The 16,686-nt window shown below is 43.6% G+C and overlaps 1 protein-coding gene across 2 annotated transcripts in view; it reads right to left on the reverse strand.

Annotated features, from left to right (window-relative positions):
• Positions 1-15,217, reverse strand: part of GAS6 (growth arrest specific 6) — a 39,866-nt gene extending 24,649 nt beyond the window's left edge. For both annotated transcript variants that reach the window (XM_084226114.1, XM_084226113.1), the window contains exons 1-3: positions 15,059-15,217; positions 14,526-14,692; positions 716-740 (exon numbers count right to left, since the gene is read on the reverse strand). In XM_084226114.1, the coding sequence (XP_084082240.1) occupies positions 716-740; positions 14,526-14,692; positions 15,059-15,128 (262 nt within the window). In that variant the 5' untranslated portion in view covers positions 15,129-15,217. The remainder of the gene's footprint in view (positions 1-715; positions 741-14,525; positions 14,693-15,058) is intronic.
• Between the last annotated feature and the right edge of the window lie 1,469 nt (positions 15,218-16,686).

The following is a 16,686-nucleotide window of genomic DNA, read 5'->3' on the forward strand; positions in this document are numbered from 1 at the left end:
CTATGCAATATTATCATCTCCCAGATGCCTTGAAATTCTGAAGTTCAGTAAAATCTTTTAGCTTTGATGTACAACAGTTAAAAGCCATTTGAAGAAGATGATCACTTAACCAGATGCTACTACCATTCTAAAACTATGGTAGTAGCTACTCCAGTTTGACCATCTAAACTTCTTAAAATATCTAAAAGCACATGTTTTTTTCTCCCACTGTGCCATTTGTGATCTTAAATACATAATTTTTAACACAAATAGAAAACAGTATGATGCCATGACTATGATACAGTTAATAGAATAAGCCAGTAGTTCAATCAGGCACCTGTTTCTTTTTTAAAAAGAAATCTTCTTTTCCTCTTCTCTTTAAAAAATAATATCCTTTTTAAAAGGAGATTAGTTAAAAACTAACTTCATTAAAAAGGGAAAAAGGTAGAAAACTACAAATTATTTCATAACACTGCAAGCCACTGATATACATGCAACATCAAGATTTTAACATGCAGTAAACACATAGAGCATTTCTGTCTGCAAATGTACACGTAAGTAAAAACACACACCTCAAAGTACAATAAGGAACATAAAGTCTATCTTAAAAGTTAGCAATGCATGTTTACTGCAATCAATTTCCATCCCTTTCCTTAGCAGACTTCAGCTGTGACAAGCTCCAGTGTTAGGCACATACCAGCACTCCTACAAAGTGGAAATAAAAGCTGCAACTCACCCAAGTATTTCGGGTAAAAATATTCCTGTAGAAGGGAAAAAAAAAAAAGCAAAGATTTATTGAATCATATTTGCTTCTATTTTCATGCTATTTAAGAGCTGCTCTTACTTTAGTGGTCTTGTATGGAGCTGTTTAATAATTCCAAACACCTAATTTCCTTTTATTCAGAACCAGAAGCAGCACAGTATTAAACATGCATTTTGTCATTTGAAAAGTAAAGCAACATTAGTTTGTCTCAAGGTATTTTTGATGGCAGCTGATGTGGTCAGTGACTGAGCATGAAGACACCCTCCAAGAGATAAAGCTGCTGCTGATGGTATGAGGTAGGGGAAGGAATGGGAATCTGGAGCAAAACCCTAGGGGGAAGAGTACAGGATCATTCAGTCACCCTGTGCCTCCTCAAAGGCATTCTGCTGGTGAAGGACATGGGCATGAATACCACAGGCACTAGAAAAAGTACTTTTTGCTCTTGCAAGGAGCACCCTACAATTCAAACAGCACCCACTGCTGTACCACACATCCCATCCTGGATGCTCAAAGAAGGGAGCAATGACACTTTGCAAGAGGGGGGAAATTGACATCCATTTCTCTAAAGCCAGTCTGCAAAGGGCATTGCCATTCCTCTCATGCTACATGGTCATGTATTACTGCTCCCGACTTTGCATCACAAAGTGCAGCCCTACAGTGAGAGCAGCATCATTGTGCTGCTGTGATGTGAATCTAACCTTGCATGTTAGAACAGCCAGCCTGGTGAGGCCTGGCAAGCCACATGACTGCTTGCATCAGCGCAGGAAAACAGCAGAAAAATGCAGTTGTGCTGCATGGAAGAATGGGAGATTGGCTGAAGCTGACAATTGTATCACATTCTTAAAAAAATACAAAACTTTGTGGCCAGGAAAAAAGCAATTTTTCCCACCTTCATGTTGTTTTTCATTATATAAAAGTCACTAATTCAAGTGCTGTTAAAATGGTAATTGGGACATTGAATGAGGAAAAACTTATGCACTGTATCAGTGTTTAATTTTTTTCTTTTTTTTAAAATAAACCACTTCTCAGCTAATTAGAAAGCATATGCACAGTATAATTCTCTTTTACGCCAGAGGAGCAATTTCCATATAACATTTTCTTCAGTGAGATTGGGACAGTAAGTACCCTGCATTCTCCAAAATTTAACTGGTCTATACAATGTGCAAGAGAAGAAACTATTTTATCTTCTCCTCTTTTTACAGATGTTTGGATTGGATCTATACAGGCATGTATAAACAACAGGGACAGGCACACACCATGGTTCAGTTTGATCTGGACTGTCCAGTGCAATCAATTGCACTGCTGTTATTTACCAGAAGAATCAATTGCTTCTGGCAAATATGCTCCAGTTATCTAAATGCACCATGTAAATATTCAGCCTAAATTATGAGAGCATCAGCAAAGAAGCAGAAGCAGCAGCTTATACTAATGTTAATTTTCAATTCTGATATGAGAGTGATATGCTTGGCATCTTTTGGGGCTGAGCCTTGAAATGTTTCTTCAGCTTGTAATGTGTCATCAGAATGATGAGCTCAGAACCCACTATGGTCCTTGCTCACTCTTTTTTTTTTTAAGGTTTAGTTTGGAAAAGACAAGTCATAAAAAATGCAGTCAAAATAAAAATAAATCTAAGCAGTCTAAATATTCAGATGGGTGCTCATATGTGCCATATATAACCACAAACTGAACTTCAACTAGCACATGAGGAGAAAAAGATAGGGGCACAATATTCCAAACATTTCTTTCATTATTTCCCCTTTGTTCCATGTACTTCACAAGAATGTGTAGATGTATTTAACCACCAACAGGATAATCCAGACTCTGACAAGAACAACTATTTTGGCACTCACAAGACAGTGAATAGGAGCTTTCATATTCATGGCTATCAGCCTAATCGCTCCATGTCAGTGGTGGCAAAGGCATTTTCTCCTTGACCTCTGATGAATGAGCTGAGTGCTAGAAAAGTGGTACAGAATTTACTTTTGTAAACATAACTTCCAAACTCAAACTGACTGTGTATTGATTCAATGCCAGCTGAACAGCAGATAAGTGAAACTCCAAGGCATTGTACCACCACAAGTTTCATTCCACAAACTATGTAGCCAAGTGATTTAAACAGGAGGCTATTACTAGAAATTCAGCTCTTCTTTCCCTGTCTTTCTCATTTGCTTATGATATACAATGGCACTTGCTGATCAGTAGCACTTCTCCAGGTTTACAAAACCTGCTGATACTACCATTCTAAAATAAAGACACGTGCTCACAGGCTCGTACGTTGCTCATTCTTGTATGATTCGCTTTTCATCTTTCTCGATATTCAATTTTTCTTACACCTGGCTTCTGTGAATACAGTGACAATGCATTTACATTCAGAGAAAAGATTGATATAGAATGACCTTAAACCTTGAGAAAAGGAACCTGCTCAAACTGCAGTCCTTCTCAAAAAACGCTGATGAGAAGTTTTCTTGGTTAAAAAATCAAGCAGTGCCTAACCTGATACAGATACACATTATTTCTCATGTGAGCACTCAACTCTTCAATGTCTTTTCAGTCTTCTGTGATGTACTAAGGCTTAATGACCCCCAGATGTCAGAGAAAATGAAAATCATACACCGGGTTGGGTCCCTGTTAAAGTGTGCAACTCATCTTCTTTCTACTAGAAGTGTTCAATTGTATTTTCAGGATTCTACAAAAATGCCAGGAGAAATGCTTTGAGGCTTGCTAAGAAGGAGTTGGCAAAGATTCTCCGTTACTATTTTGCTGATTTCTCAACAAGCCACTTTCAATTTCAGGCTCAATAAACTTCTCACCATCCAGAAAGTCACACACCGTTCACAGGATCAAAACACAGGAAGTTCTTTAACTGTTACCACTAGGGCGGCAAAAATCACCACAGAATTATGTAAGTGTTAAATTTTCAGCTTGGATTCTGACAAAAAAGGTCAACATTTAAGTGTGGTCAGCCCTTCCTCTTTAGATCTGCTTCCTAATTACTGCTGAAAATAAAAGCAGGAGCAATTGGCTTTTTAAATAAAAAGCTATAAACACATACATGCTGGACATAAACATCCTCTGGAAAAGCTGCTGCTCAGACACTGACCTCACCAAGCTCTCTAATCCATCTGTCCAGTAGTAATGTCCCAGTGCAGGCAGAAGGAAGACAAAGGCTGCAGAAGCTCCAACCTCCACAAGAGACCAAACATCACCAATGCAGCCTCAAAATTCCAACCTCTGTGACTGTTCCCAAGAAAACTTAAATGTTTTTCCACTTCTCTTCTTTGTGACCCACCAAACTTTCTGTCTGTCTGGTTTCTACCTATCAACCAGTATGGCTGGGATGGCAGAAGCCACAACAGTCGAGGGCCTGGCAGCAGGCAGTGGCAGCCTGTGGTGCCCCAGTAACACGAATGGTCTTTTTGTAAATTACATCTTTTATCTGCTGCCACTACAGGTCAAACTTGTAGTATGAGCTGTAACTCACCCGTGAGTTACACATGGTGTGCCACCCAAAGTACAGCTCAGCAGAGATCTCAGGTAAAGAGGAAGAAACAGGAGGGACTGGGAAGTGCCTAAGATCTACACATCTCCGCCCTTTCAGTGGGGTGGAAAGCAGGGCACCAGGCCAGTCTCTCCAGGCAGGTCCTGGCTTGCTTATTTCAGCTCAGAGATCTTTCTCTTGCTGCCCAAGAGACAGATCTGTGCTTTAACAGAAAAGATAGAAGCTCTACAGCCCCCACCCATTTCACACAAATATATGTACATGCTGGAAGCAAGTCTTCTGATGCATTAAATGCAATTATTTGCTTCCAAAACAGTGTTGCAAGATCTGAGAGTGCATGCTTTTATTTCAAGGTTGAAATAAAACACGAAGCAACGGGCATAAGAATTCTGTTCATGGGGCTAAGGTGTTCCTCTCCCACCTGCAGCTGGAGCTTGCTATTACCCTGATAAAACAGCTACTACAACACCTAATCTGGATAACTAAGAGAGAGCACAATTTAAAAAGTATCTTCAAAAAAACTAACTCAAGCAAATGACCCCCCAAAAGCCCAGGTTGTTCATTTTTATATTTGGCTTTTTTCCTTCCAAATGATAAGAACGGATTCACTGGCACCACCCCCCCAATGCCTCTCATTGAAACAACTGAGAACAGCAGCATCAAGGTAAGAATTCACAGCTGTGCAGTGGAAGGGGCAGGAACATCTATGTCAGCCTCCCTGCCACAGGAAACCTACATTGGGATGGGGTCACCATCTATTTTCAACTCCATGGCCAAAGTCCACAGTGGTAAAATCCAGAAGTTATTGTAATTATACAGGGTATGCATTAGTCCTGCTGCGTTTTCAGAGGAGATGGAAAAACACCAAATCAGAGCAGGCGTTAACATGAGTCACTGTGTAAAAATAGCCCTTCTGAAAACATAACAATGACCCTGTCACACCAGGAAAATGTTCTCACTGTTGCTGTTCTTTAAAGCAATTGGTAACACTGTAGACCTCAGAAAAAAGGGCCTGCTTACTGCTTCTGTTTATTTTGCTTGAGTACCAGGTCAGGTAAGACTGTAAGGCACGCAATCTTACCAAAATCATGTTTGAGCTCTAGAGGCCAGAAATAAAAGATGTAGTTTTAGGAAGGCTGCTCATGTTTTGGGACATCTGGCTCTTGGTGCCCTGCTTGGACAAGGAGGATGGACCAAAAGGCCTCCAGAGGTGCCTGCCAACCTCAACCAGTCTGTGATTCTGTGACTGCAGTGCCCCTAACACCGGAGCATTTCACTGACTTGTGCTGGCAACAGTGATTTCTATAAAGCACTTTCTTAGTTACCTAGTTACATCTAAGAGAGTAGCAACAACTCCCACATTATGCCCTTTCCTCATTTCCATATAATAACTCTCCCTTTTCCTCTTTCCTTCAGGACTGAATGTTTGCCTTGGGCATGGCCAGACCTCATTTATAAATGTTCTTCATGTTTCCACACTATGGGCTTGCATTATCCTTGAAGAAATCACCATCCAACCATAACTGGCTGTAACTCAGTGTTTGCTAGCTGTCAACTGTTACAACTGAGAATGCAAATCTCAGTAATGCTTGAGAACTCTCCTCCTTTTTCCAAAACTCAGCCCTAGACTTTAGGTGCACGGCAAATCTCACACTGCACAATACGGGCCTTCCTCCTCTATCAGGGCATGAAGCAGTTCTGCAATTCGGAATTTTAAATACATAGAATCAGTAGTTTCAGAGTTTATGCTCAAATGAAGGCCATGCTGCCTGCACAAGCTTTCCTCCTCATCATGAGGGACCCACCTCTCAGCCAGGGTAATATGTTTCCTGTTGTGCTTTGTGGCAATCTGTATTCTCCATATGAAGAGCAAAGAGAATTTCTCTCCACAGTCTGGCAAGTGAGGAGTTAGAGAAGCAAGCAGGTCACATTACAGTCCAAAAGCAGCCTCCAGGTCTCATCTCCTACCACCCAAGTTACAGCTGCTGAGGGTGGCTTTTAGATTGTTTTGTCCATTTGTCAAGTATCCCCTTCACACTGTCCAGCTATTCAGGCGCACAAAGACTGGCACTGCCCCTCCTACCAGGTTGTTGAAGTTTCCAAAACAGAAGCATTCAAGACTATACTCTCCAGCATGACATCTCCCATAGAGACTAGGCACCTCTGCAGAACCCTCGAGTCTGAAATAAAACCCATCATAACTTCCTTTGCTCTGTTCTGGACAGCAAGACTGTTTCCCAATAGCTGACTGAGGTGCCACTTCAGCAAAAACTGTTTCTCTGCAATGAGGAAAACACCACCAATGACTGGAATGCATAATTAGAGGGGAGGAAAAAAATACTGAAAGAAAACAAAAGACAAAAAATATTTTTGTCTTTTATGTATATCACAGAGACTTTACATTTTGTAAAGATGCAAGGGGCATGGAGACATGATTTCTATAGGTGGCCTGAGGCAGGGTTTTACTAGAGACAGTAAACAGTGTGAAATGGATATAACTGGTGCCAAATACTTCAACAAAAATAATTTGTAGTGTGATTCCAATTGGTTGCATGTGATTTTAAGTTATTCTGACAGAAATCTGATCACAAATGCCTTGAGGTTTCCTCCACTGCTTCAGAACTGAAAAGCTACTTTCCCTCCAGCTGCAATAATGTGCAAGATCTCAATTTGATGACAAATGTCATCTCACTCAATGTTGCTTGTTTGAATCTTTACTTTCGCAAGAATTACAGTATTTGTATGTGGTAAACTAACACTTGCTCAGACAGTTTAGTCCAAGTAAGGGAAACAGTATCCGACAAAACATAAGTAAAAGGCTGTCTCTCCAACACCATCTATATTTACTCTGTAATTATGTTAGCCATATTTAAAACAGAACATGTAATATATCCTATCAAACATGATTTAAATATCTATGATCTCTCATGGGCTCTGTGACATTTTATCCCCTTTAGTTTTTCCCCTCCTTGTAATGTAATCACACTGTTTCTTTGCATCTTGCTTGATCTGCAGAGGTGGCAACTCACACTAACAGCACTCAATCACATTAAGGCATTTAAGGATTTGGACTCAGAGGGCACAGGCAAGTAAGGAATAGGGAAGTGACATCTTAGATGATACCAGGCCCTTGTGACAGAATCTGATCTCCTACTTCCCTGTTCATTATTTTCATAATTAAGTAACTTTTGCTTTTCTGTTCATGTCCTAAATATTTTCTAGAATTGAACTACAACTCCCCATTCCAGGAATCAGCCAAATATGGTTGCTTTCCAGGAACATGTGATTCTGTGCACTGCAAGCATGACCAGTTCTCCTTTTCTCTCTTCATTTATGTACCCTTCTGTCCTGGCAGATATGTAGAGTGAAGACAACACCAACACTTGTTCCCGTCTCTGGGTATCCTCCTTACTTCCCAACTTTGCTCTTCTAGTTCCCACTGCTGACACTCAAAGGAGCAGGGAGAAAACACAAACCCATCAATAAGTAAATTTCACAGACATGTGGGGAGCCTATAGAACAGCAGTCATAACAAAACTGTGATTAAAGCAAAGATACAGAAGGAAGACCTGCTGAAAATCTTCAATCAGATTCTCCAAGGCTTGGTTGTTCATTCATTGCTTTGACAGGCTGAGCTGTGACAACCATTTCTGTTTCTCTTCCAGCACCTGGCCTTCCCATCCTAATTCAGGCTGTCCTTTCCACCCTGCCAGTCCCCATTGGACTGGGGAACCAATCCAGCTGCAAAATTACCATTTTTCTCTGCAGACTACTTTTCTTTAGGTTAAGTTACTTTAAGTGGTCCATGCAGTCCCCCAAATCGCTGTGCAAGAAGGGTGAAAAGAACAGGCAAAGGAGCTGCTTATCTCTACTAGAGCAGCTGAATCCCCAGTGTGAAACCAAACCTTGAAAAGCAATGTGAGGGGAGAAGTAAACCTTGCTGCTCTGCTCCTTCTCAGTTTCTTCTAAATCTGTGGTCGTGCTTCCATCCTTGTTCTTCATACTTAGTGGAAAATGACTGCTTGTAATTCATTAAGCTCACTCAGAGGATGGAACACACACGAATCACAGCTGCCAATTTATACACATTCAATGTTTCTCTTACCTGATTCATTAGCAGCTGCACTAAAAAATTATATTAATTCCCAGTAGGCTGCTCAGTTTTTTTTTTAATTTAAAAAACAAAATGAAATTAGTTAATGACCACAAAATTGTTTTCTTAATTTTTAATTGACTTTTTCCCTTCTCACGTACTTATGGTACTGCTCTAGAAAACTGACTTACCCTAACTTCATCTATATTTTCCATTATCAACCATCTTGAAACCAGTATAACCACCCCCCCTTCAATTTGTCATTGTTAGCACCTTTTTCCACACTATCTTCAAACAGCCCCCCAGCATAATATTAGTCCCTTTTGTCTTCTCTTGCTCCTTCCCTCCTGCTGCACAGGACATGCACTATGTCTGTGATGTGGTGTGTCAGTATTTCCAAGTCTATTCTGAATTTCTGGGCTGCTCTCCCATGAGTGGAAACTGATACAGATCAGGCAGGTATGAGTCCAGTAGAGTTGATGGAGTTGTGTCTGCTTCCACCAATGGCAAACTTCACTCACCCTTCTCAAAACCTTTTGATAAAGCAGCATTTAGCCAATAAATGCCTGACCTGCCTCCTAAGGCAGGCAGGAGTATTTTTGTTACCCTCCTGCTACTGAACACCACCACTGCCAACAAATACTGTGTCTGTACTGCAAAGTAGATGGGTGCATCCTGGTCCACAGTACCAATCCTTTTGTCTTGCAGATCAGTTAGACCCACTGGATTTTGGTACAAAGCTCCCTTGTCTTTTATACCAAACTACAGGGAGAAGGAAAGAAAGGGAAGGGAGTGCACCTGGTGGACACATGCATCTCATCCCAGCAGGCTGTGGCATATACTGGGCACTCAGATTTTTACTTCCTTTTTCTCTCCTTCAACCCATTCCTGGACAAAAGCCAAAGTATCTCTGTATTTTCTTTCTCAAAGCTATTAAGCAGGTATCACTGTGCCTGGGAGTCCATTCTTACATGTACTGAGTCCAAGCAGGTTAAAACATCAGCACAGAGTTTTCCAATAACTCTTTCTCTCTCTCTGCACCAACAAGAAGAGATAACGAAATTTATACAGCTATAAATCTAGCCTTTTCTCCATGCTCTGCCAAAATGTCAAAACAAATCAGTATATCGAGAAGAACTGTCACAGCAAATAAAACCAGAGTTTTGCCTGGTTATTAAAGGAATACTCTATACAGGGATGATGACATCTGTATCTAAAGATGATATCAGTATTTTCCATGTCTAGACTACACAACATTCACTAAATTACTCAAAGAAATCTTACACTGCTTTACTGTCCCAGTAACTCCTCTCCTCCCTCTACATGCCTTCATACTTTACTGATTAATATTTACAAGCTTGTGTCTACCTTGTTATTCTTAGAAATAATATCTAAACATTGCCTGACAAGCATGCCTCCTAAAAGCTCAGAATGAAGTTTGGATGACCCTAGTCCATGGATGAAGCTCATCTATGTTACCAAGACCGTGTCATGTTATGGAACACATAAAAAATAAAACCAGTGAGCCATCAACATGCTGAAAACCAACCAAACTGACCCTTACCACACCCTACAAATTGCTTCATCTGCATTTCAGCTTCTCAATAAACCCAGCCTAGCAGAAAGAACGCTGACATTGCTGGATGTTTTGTTAGGATCAGTAATTTTCAAGACAAGATTGCTAAAAGCCCCCAGAAACTTGGTCTGGTGTCACTGCTGCCCTTGCCATGAGTGGAACAGTGGAGTAGGTTCCTCTTCAGCTCCAAGTTCTGCTGTGATTCTCTGCCAGTGTTTTGTGTATCTGACAAGCCGCAGATTTAAAAAACATTTTGGATGCAAGCCCCTCAAAATCCAGAATTTTCACGTGTCTGCCTATGAATCAGATGTCCATTCTGCACACACATGGAAACCAGCTGGCTTTCCACAGTGCAATACCGAGGGCCAAATCCATAAACAGTAAACACAGGTGGCCAGGCTGACCTACATCAGCGTTTCTGGTGTGCCTAGCACTTTTCAATGCATTCAGCACAGCAATTTCTATGCAGAAGAGCAGCAATTCTTCAGCAGTAACAACAGCAAGCAAGATGTGCAGGTACAGATGCTGTACTATGCTACCAAAGGATAAGAGGCTGCATTCAAACATCTTCCCTATGCTGAGCCTTTCAAAACAGAGAAACTCCTTGCACAAGGACACTTTTTTTCTTCAGTGAAATACTTTGTTTCTAAGAAGATCAGGATCTACACTCCCTTCTGCCCTTTGTTTTACATGCGTGGATGACCAGATTTTTAGAACGGGTCAACCAAATTCCAGAGCAGTTTATCAGTCACTTAACAAGCTGTAATACCTTGACTGCATACCAAGGTCAAATATTTCTGCAGTGCTGCTTTTATAAGGCCTTGTCAGCATCTTAAATAAGATAACATTCTTATCTCTGTATCCAAGATATTTTGCAACTTTATCCCATCTATCACACCTAGCATGTATTTTGAATAGATCACATTTAGAAACAGCCTGCATAACTCCCATCAAGATGTTTTCTATCCTTCTTTTTTTTTTACCTCTATATTATATTTAATTTTTCTGTTTGGCACCTCTAGAATAAATGAAATTACAAACAGGAACCATCCCAGAATTCTGCAGTAATGTTTAAGGATGCTATAATCAGCTTCATGAAAAAGGTAGGCTGCAAGACTCATTAATCCAGGCTACTTGCTTTTACCATGTATAGTCATACAAGTGGCACAGAGTGAGTTTTGTTCTGCCTCTTAAAAAAAAATAAATCTAAAAATGTTTCAATTGATCTTCCTTCCTCTAGTCTGAGCGAGCTGATATTTATATTTTCCGTAACCTAAAAGACAAAAGCTGCACTGCCCTGCACATGAATGGCTCTTGGGCCCCGCCTGATACACTATTCTTAGCAGCTGATGTAAGCAATCTCACATGTGGCAAAATCCACATTCAGGTTTCACAGAATGTGCATCTTCTGCTGACTGCCTGCAGGTGTTGTTATGGAAAGCTGACCACTGAAACAATGGAAAATTAAGAAGGGTGCTCTGGCATAGGTGTGTGACATGTCATTTCATTTACTGCTCTGTCCAGGAAATCGGTATCTTTCCGCAAAATTCTTGGCTAGATGTTACAATTGCCTGCTTAAGGATATGGGAAGCGTGGGAAGAAGCATCACATGAGCTGTTACAACCTTTCTTCATCTTACCTCAACTTCTGGAACTGTTTTATTGAATCAGTTAATGAAATTCCTTTCACATCTTTAGGTCATAGGTCTTAAAATTAGGCCTTCAAATTCTCCTCGCACAGCCACAGGATAGTCAAGAATGGCAAGGTTGGTAAGGAAGACTCATACTCATTCATTAGCATCTAATGGAGGGGAAAAGGGAAGAGGGGCAACACTTTTGGTCTGACATCACGAGCCTTCCTTGAGGCTGAACTGAGAAGCATCAAGATTGATCAACTAATCTGAAACTAACTTTCAGTTGTCAAGGCTGCAAGACCATTGCTGCTGTGGGACAGTAAACGGCCAAATGCCCACACAGATGCTTATCTGGTGATTTAAAGCATAAAACCTGGGAGATGCAACAGGACAGATTGCACTGCTGTGTTTGTCATGGCTTGCCTCCATAGCCTCACAGAGCAAAAAGTACTGTAGATGCTTCTTTCTGCTACAACCTAAATAGTTAATCCATATGACTAGGTTCAGCAGGCACACACAGAAATTTCATCCTTCCTAAACTACAAGGAATCTTCTTCTGTTAACATCAATCTCTTCATTTCCCTGGTCAATAGAAGCTCACTTTACCAGCATGGATCAGCTGCAGCCAGGCAATACACTGAAGCATGACTGCAGTTACTGTAATTCTTCAAAAAGCTTGCTGTTGTTTACAACAGGTTTTGGCTTTCCTAAGTCAGGTCTGTCTCAACTAGCTTCCATCTTCTGTCAGTCACTAGGACTGGATGTACAACACAGCATCAGGGAAATGACAGCACAAGAACTCCCTACTGTTTAAAATACACTTCCATTGTGAATTAATACTCTGTCCATGAAATCCACAGTTACTGCTGAAAGAGTAGTCACCTTTGCACTACAAAACAGTGAAACCTTCCAGTGCAGAGCAGCAACAGCCCACACACATAACCTGTGCCACCATGCATTAGAAAGCTGCTACTGAACAGCGCTGCTGCTTTCACGTCACACAGTGATTGCAAAAGGGAGAGGAAGGGCCATAAATCCCCCTGATATATTACTGCACACTTGCTTCTCAATCAAATTGAAGCAAAGTAATGCAAGGAGTAGGACATAACAAGCAACTTCACAGTTCTTGGGAGGTTTGTGTCTCAGAAAAGGTAGGATCTTATGTCACTGCACATCTAAGTGTCCTGGTGTAGAAGGACATGTTAGGGGGCACAGACACCAGAAGCCCATCTAGCCTTTCTTCAGGTTTTCAGAACAGAGTGCAACCTAGCAGTAATAGCAAAGGAAATGCACCAAAAATCAAAATCACTTGCAATAACAGAAAGCGAGCATTGTCGTACAAAACACACTGAAAGTATGATGGTATCTTAAAGAATTTATATGCGAAAAGATTTTAAACCAAAATGATATCACTATTGTCATTTCAGTAGGAGAACTGTGTATTCTTTACAATTCACAAAATCAGTACCAAATACTACTGTTAAAAACTCCTGACATACTTTTACACTATCCTACCCTTAAACTATCAATACATTGCCTTTGGCTACCTTCTTGGCCAGCAGCCTGTTAGTAAAAGTAATGACCTTAGATCACCTTTGTTCCAAAAGACTACAAAATCACTCATAGTTTTCCCTGTACTCACTGCTATGTGATAAATATTTATATTGAGTTTAAAGTTATATTACTCAACACAAATAGGGTAGTTGTGCCAGCCACTCTCACCCCATTACAGTCATCCACATTCTGAAGTAGCTCAGTTTTTGCAGAACAGAAGCAAACACTGCTACATGCAGATGTGAATACACGTACACAGAAAAGGTGTAACATTAAACACCCCCTGGGCAAGTGTTCCATATTAATCTCGAAAATAAAGGTGGTCAAAACCACATCACTTTGCTTTTGCTGTGCTTACTACTGTCTTGTGACAGCAAGCTACTGCATTCTCTATCCAGTGCTGAGGCTGCCAATGAAGCACACGTGTCAAGACTTGTCTTACTGAAGCATAAAACATCTCCTCTGCTAAATCCCTCCCCTGCCTGTGGTTTGTGCCTCTGTGTACACACACACGTGCTCACTCTCTCTCTCTCTCCCTGCCTCTGTCCTGTCTTCTCCCTAGAGCATCATACCATTAACAGGAACATGCTGTGCAGAACTGAGCTTCAGTTTGAACACCAAGAAAATCCGCTTCCCACTGCTAAATCAATGCCAGATAGTCCTTGCAATGAGAACAGCCTATCCAAAACAGTGTTGAGAGGAAGTGTAAAGTGGCTGGAGGAGTAAGCCAAGCTTAGTAAAGCATCTGCATGCTGCTCAAAGTGAGAAGATTGAAGTGAAAGTCAACCTTGATAAGACTGGAAAAGACAGCTCCACGTATGGTGTGCAGTCTGTAACTGTGTGAATCCACAGTGTTAGAAGTGCAGCAGCACCACGTTCCCATATATGCGCCCTCCTGCTGTTGTAGTGACAAGTCCTGAACCTACTGATTCCAAGATGCTGACCAAGCTGAATTGGCCCCCACGGATTTAAGAGTGGATATTCGTCTGAGAAGGCCCAGTTGTGACATATGCTGCAACACTAAGGGGATTTTAAATACAGCTGGGATGGGAAGCTGGAGGGAAGAGCAGGGTATCCAGACAGAGAAGCTGTATCATTATGTTGCACTGGTCTTGCTCCATGGATTTGGACCATGGGTGAACAGGACCCTTCCACCCTCCAGTGGCAGTCCTGCCAGCCGCTGCCAGGCTGGGCTGCTCACTCAGACCTTCTCGCAGACACGCTCCTGACCGGACAGCCCTGGCACTGCCCTTGTGCACGCTGAGCACAGTGTGTCTTCCAGTCATTCACCTAATGGCCCGGGGTCCTCCTCCTCCAGATGCCTTTCCCAGCTGTGCCGGTAGCTGGCATCCAGCCGCGGACAGAGGGTGGGCGGGAGCGCAGAGCCGGACAACCCCCCAGATCTCCGCGGCGGCTCCGTGTCCTTACCGTCTCTGGGTCATTCTCAAACACCTCCCGGGCCTCCTCCTTGCTGCAGTGCTCCTCCACGCACTCCCTCTCCAGGTGTCCTTGCTTGGTCTCCTCGAAGATCTGGTAGGCTCGCCGCTGCCTCTGCCGCAGGAACTGGGCGGCTTCCGGGGCGCGCAGCAGCACGGCTGGGAGGCCAGGAGCAGGACGAGGAGGAGGAGAGGAGCGGGAGCAAGGGCAGGCAGCGGTGAACAGCTGAGCCCGCCCGATCGCCCCGGATCCCCCGACCCCCACCCCGCACACCAGACCGCCCCTCCGGGGGGCACCGAGCGCTCTCCCCGCTCGGGGCGCCGCCCGTGGGTCGCCGCGGCCTCAGCGCGGCCCCTCGCCCGCATCCCCTGACCCCTCCGCCGCCCTCACCGCGGCCGCCAAGCCGCGCATCCCCCCGCACCCCACCCCGCCCCGGCAGCACAGCCCGCACCCGCACACACGCAGGGCGGCGGGGGATGCTCGGCGGCGTGTGCGGGAGGGACGAACCCCCCCGCGGTACTCACTCTGCGAGGAGTCCGCCGCCAGCAGGACGAGCAGCAGGGCGGCCCCGAGGGGCGCCGCGGGATGCGGCATCACGATGCGGCGGCGGCCGGGGCCGGGGCGGGCGCTGGCGGCGCGGCGGGAGCGGAGCGGAGCGGGAGCGGCGCGGGCGGCGAGCGCGCTGCTACTGCGGGAGCGCGGCGGCGGAGCCCGGCGGGGGAGCCGCGGAGCCGCTCGCCCGCCCTGCCCAATCCTCACAAGGCACCGCAGAGCCGCTGCTCAGGGACACACCTCGCGGCGGAGCGGCCGCCCGGCCCGGCCCCGCGTACCTGCCCGGCCGCCCGGGAGCGGCCGTGCCGAGCGGCGGGGGCGGTCGCGGGCAGTCGGGCCGATGGGCGGCCGGTAGGACGCGGGGAGCGGGCGGGGAGACTGCGCCCTCACCTCCAGGCACATCTCTTTAATAGCTCCGGGGCTCATCGCTAGGAAGGGAGAAGCTGGCACCAAACCCAACCCAGTCCTGCCGTAAATTAGAAACTTGGGCTCTCCCCACATACCAACGCAGGTTTTCGTCAGAAACGCATTCTCAGTTTGTTGTAGTATTTTAGGATGAACTCCCCAGGAAAGAGATTAATGTCTTTTGTTACCAATATGGGGCGAGCCATGCTTTACTGTCCTTTGTCCATCCGAAGTTCCACAGGACACTTCCGCCGTGGGAAACCCTGTTAACCTAGAGCTGTGGGGTCAGAGCTCAGAGGTGCTCTTAGGCTATCTAGTGCCACTGCTTTAAAGCCATGCTTTTTGTCTGTACTCCTCTGTAAAAGGACAAGTGTGACAGATAGCTCCAGTAACACCATGTCTATACACTCTTCGAGAAAACTTCAGGGACATAATTTGTTTCAGAAAAAGAACTTGTCTAGTTTTATTTTGTTATTTAGGTATATCTAACACAGACTTTGTGTTTCCACAATGATTACTGCAAATATAATATGACAAATGTAAACAATGTATTCATATCACATAGTTGAAGTAAAGTAGGTGAAAACAGAAGAGCCAGCCTCATTCAAAGCCACTGTCCCTAGGCTGGTATCTTCTATCTGACAATGGCCAATACAGGTAAGAGATACAGGTAAGAGGTATAAAAACATATAAACCACCATTATAAGCCTTTTCTTTCTGTTTTCAGCTCCTGAAGTGCAGAGGAAAAGCTCTCAGGTGACATCTGCTGCAACCCTAGCAGGCACAAATGTACCACTTCTCTATGAATTTGTCAAATAGCTTTTTGATCTGTTGGTACACCTGGCCTCCAAGAGTAGTGGGGAGATCTCAAATTTGCACAAAAGCTAGACAAATTTTTCTTACTGGTTTTAAATCCAGTGCTTAATAATTTTACAGGGTAATTGAATTTTTGTCATCTAAGAAATAGTGAATGATCATGCCCTATTTGTTTCCTCCATACCAGTTTATAGACCTCTCTCATATGATTTCAGAACCATCCTTTTTCCTGATCTGTGGAGCTTTGGTCTTCTACTTGTTTCCAAACCCCTTTGAGCTAGCATTACTCAAAGGAGTCCTTCCAGTCCCTGTTGCTTTTTCTATCCTTTGGCCACATCCGTTTCTTGTGCTAGCATGCTGCAAACTCTATCAGAATAAT

The sequence above is a fragment of the Fringilla coelebs genome (assembly GCF_963513975.1).
Source record: "Fringilla coelebs genome assembly, chromosome: 2".
Taxonomy (NCBI): domain Eukaryota; kingdom Metazoa; phylum Chordata; class Aves; order Passeriformes; family Fringillidae; genus Fringilla; species Fringilla coelebs.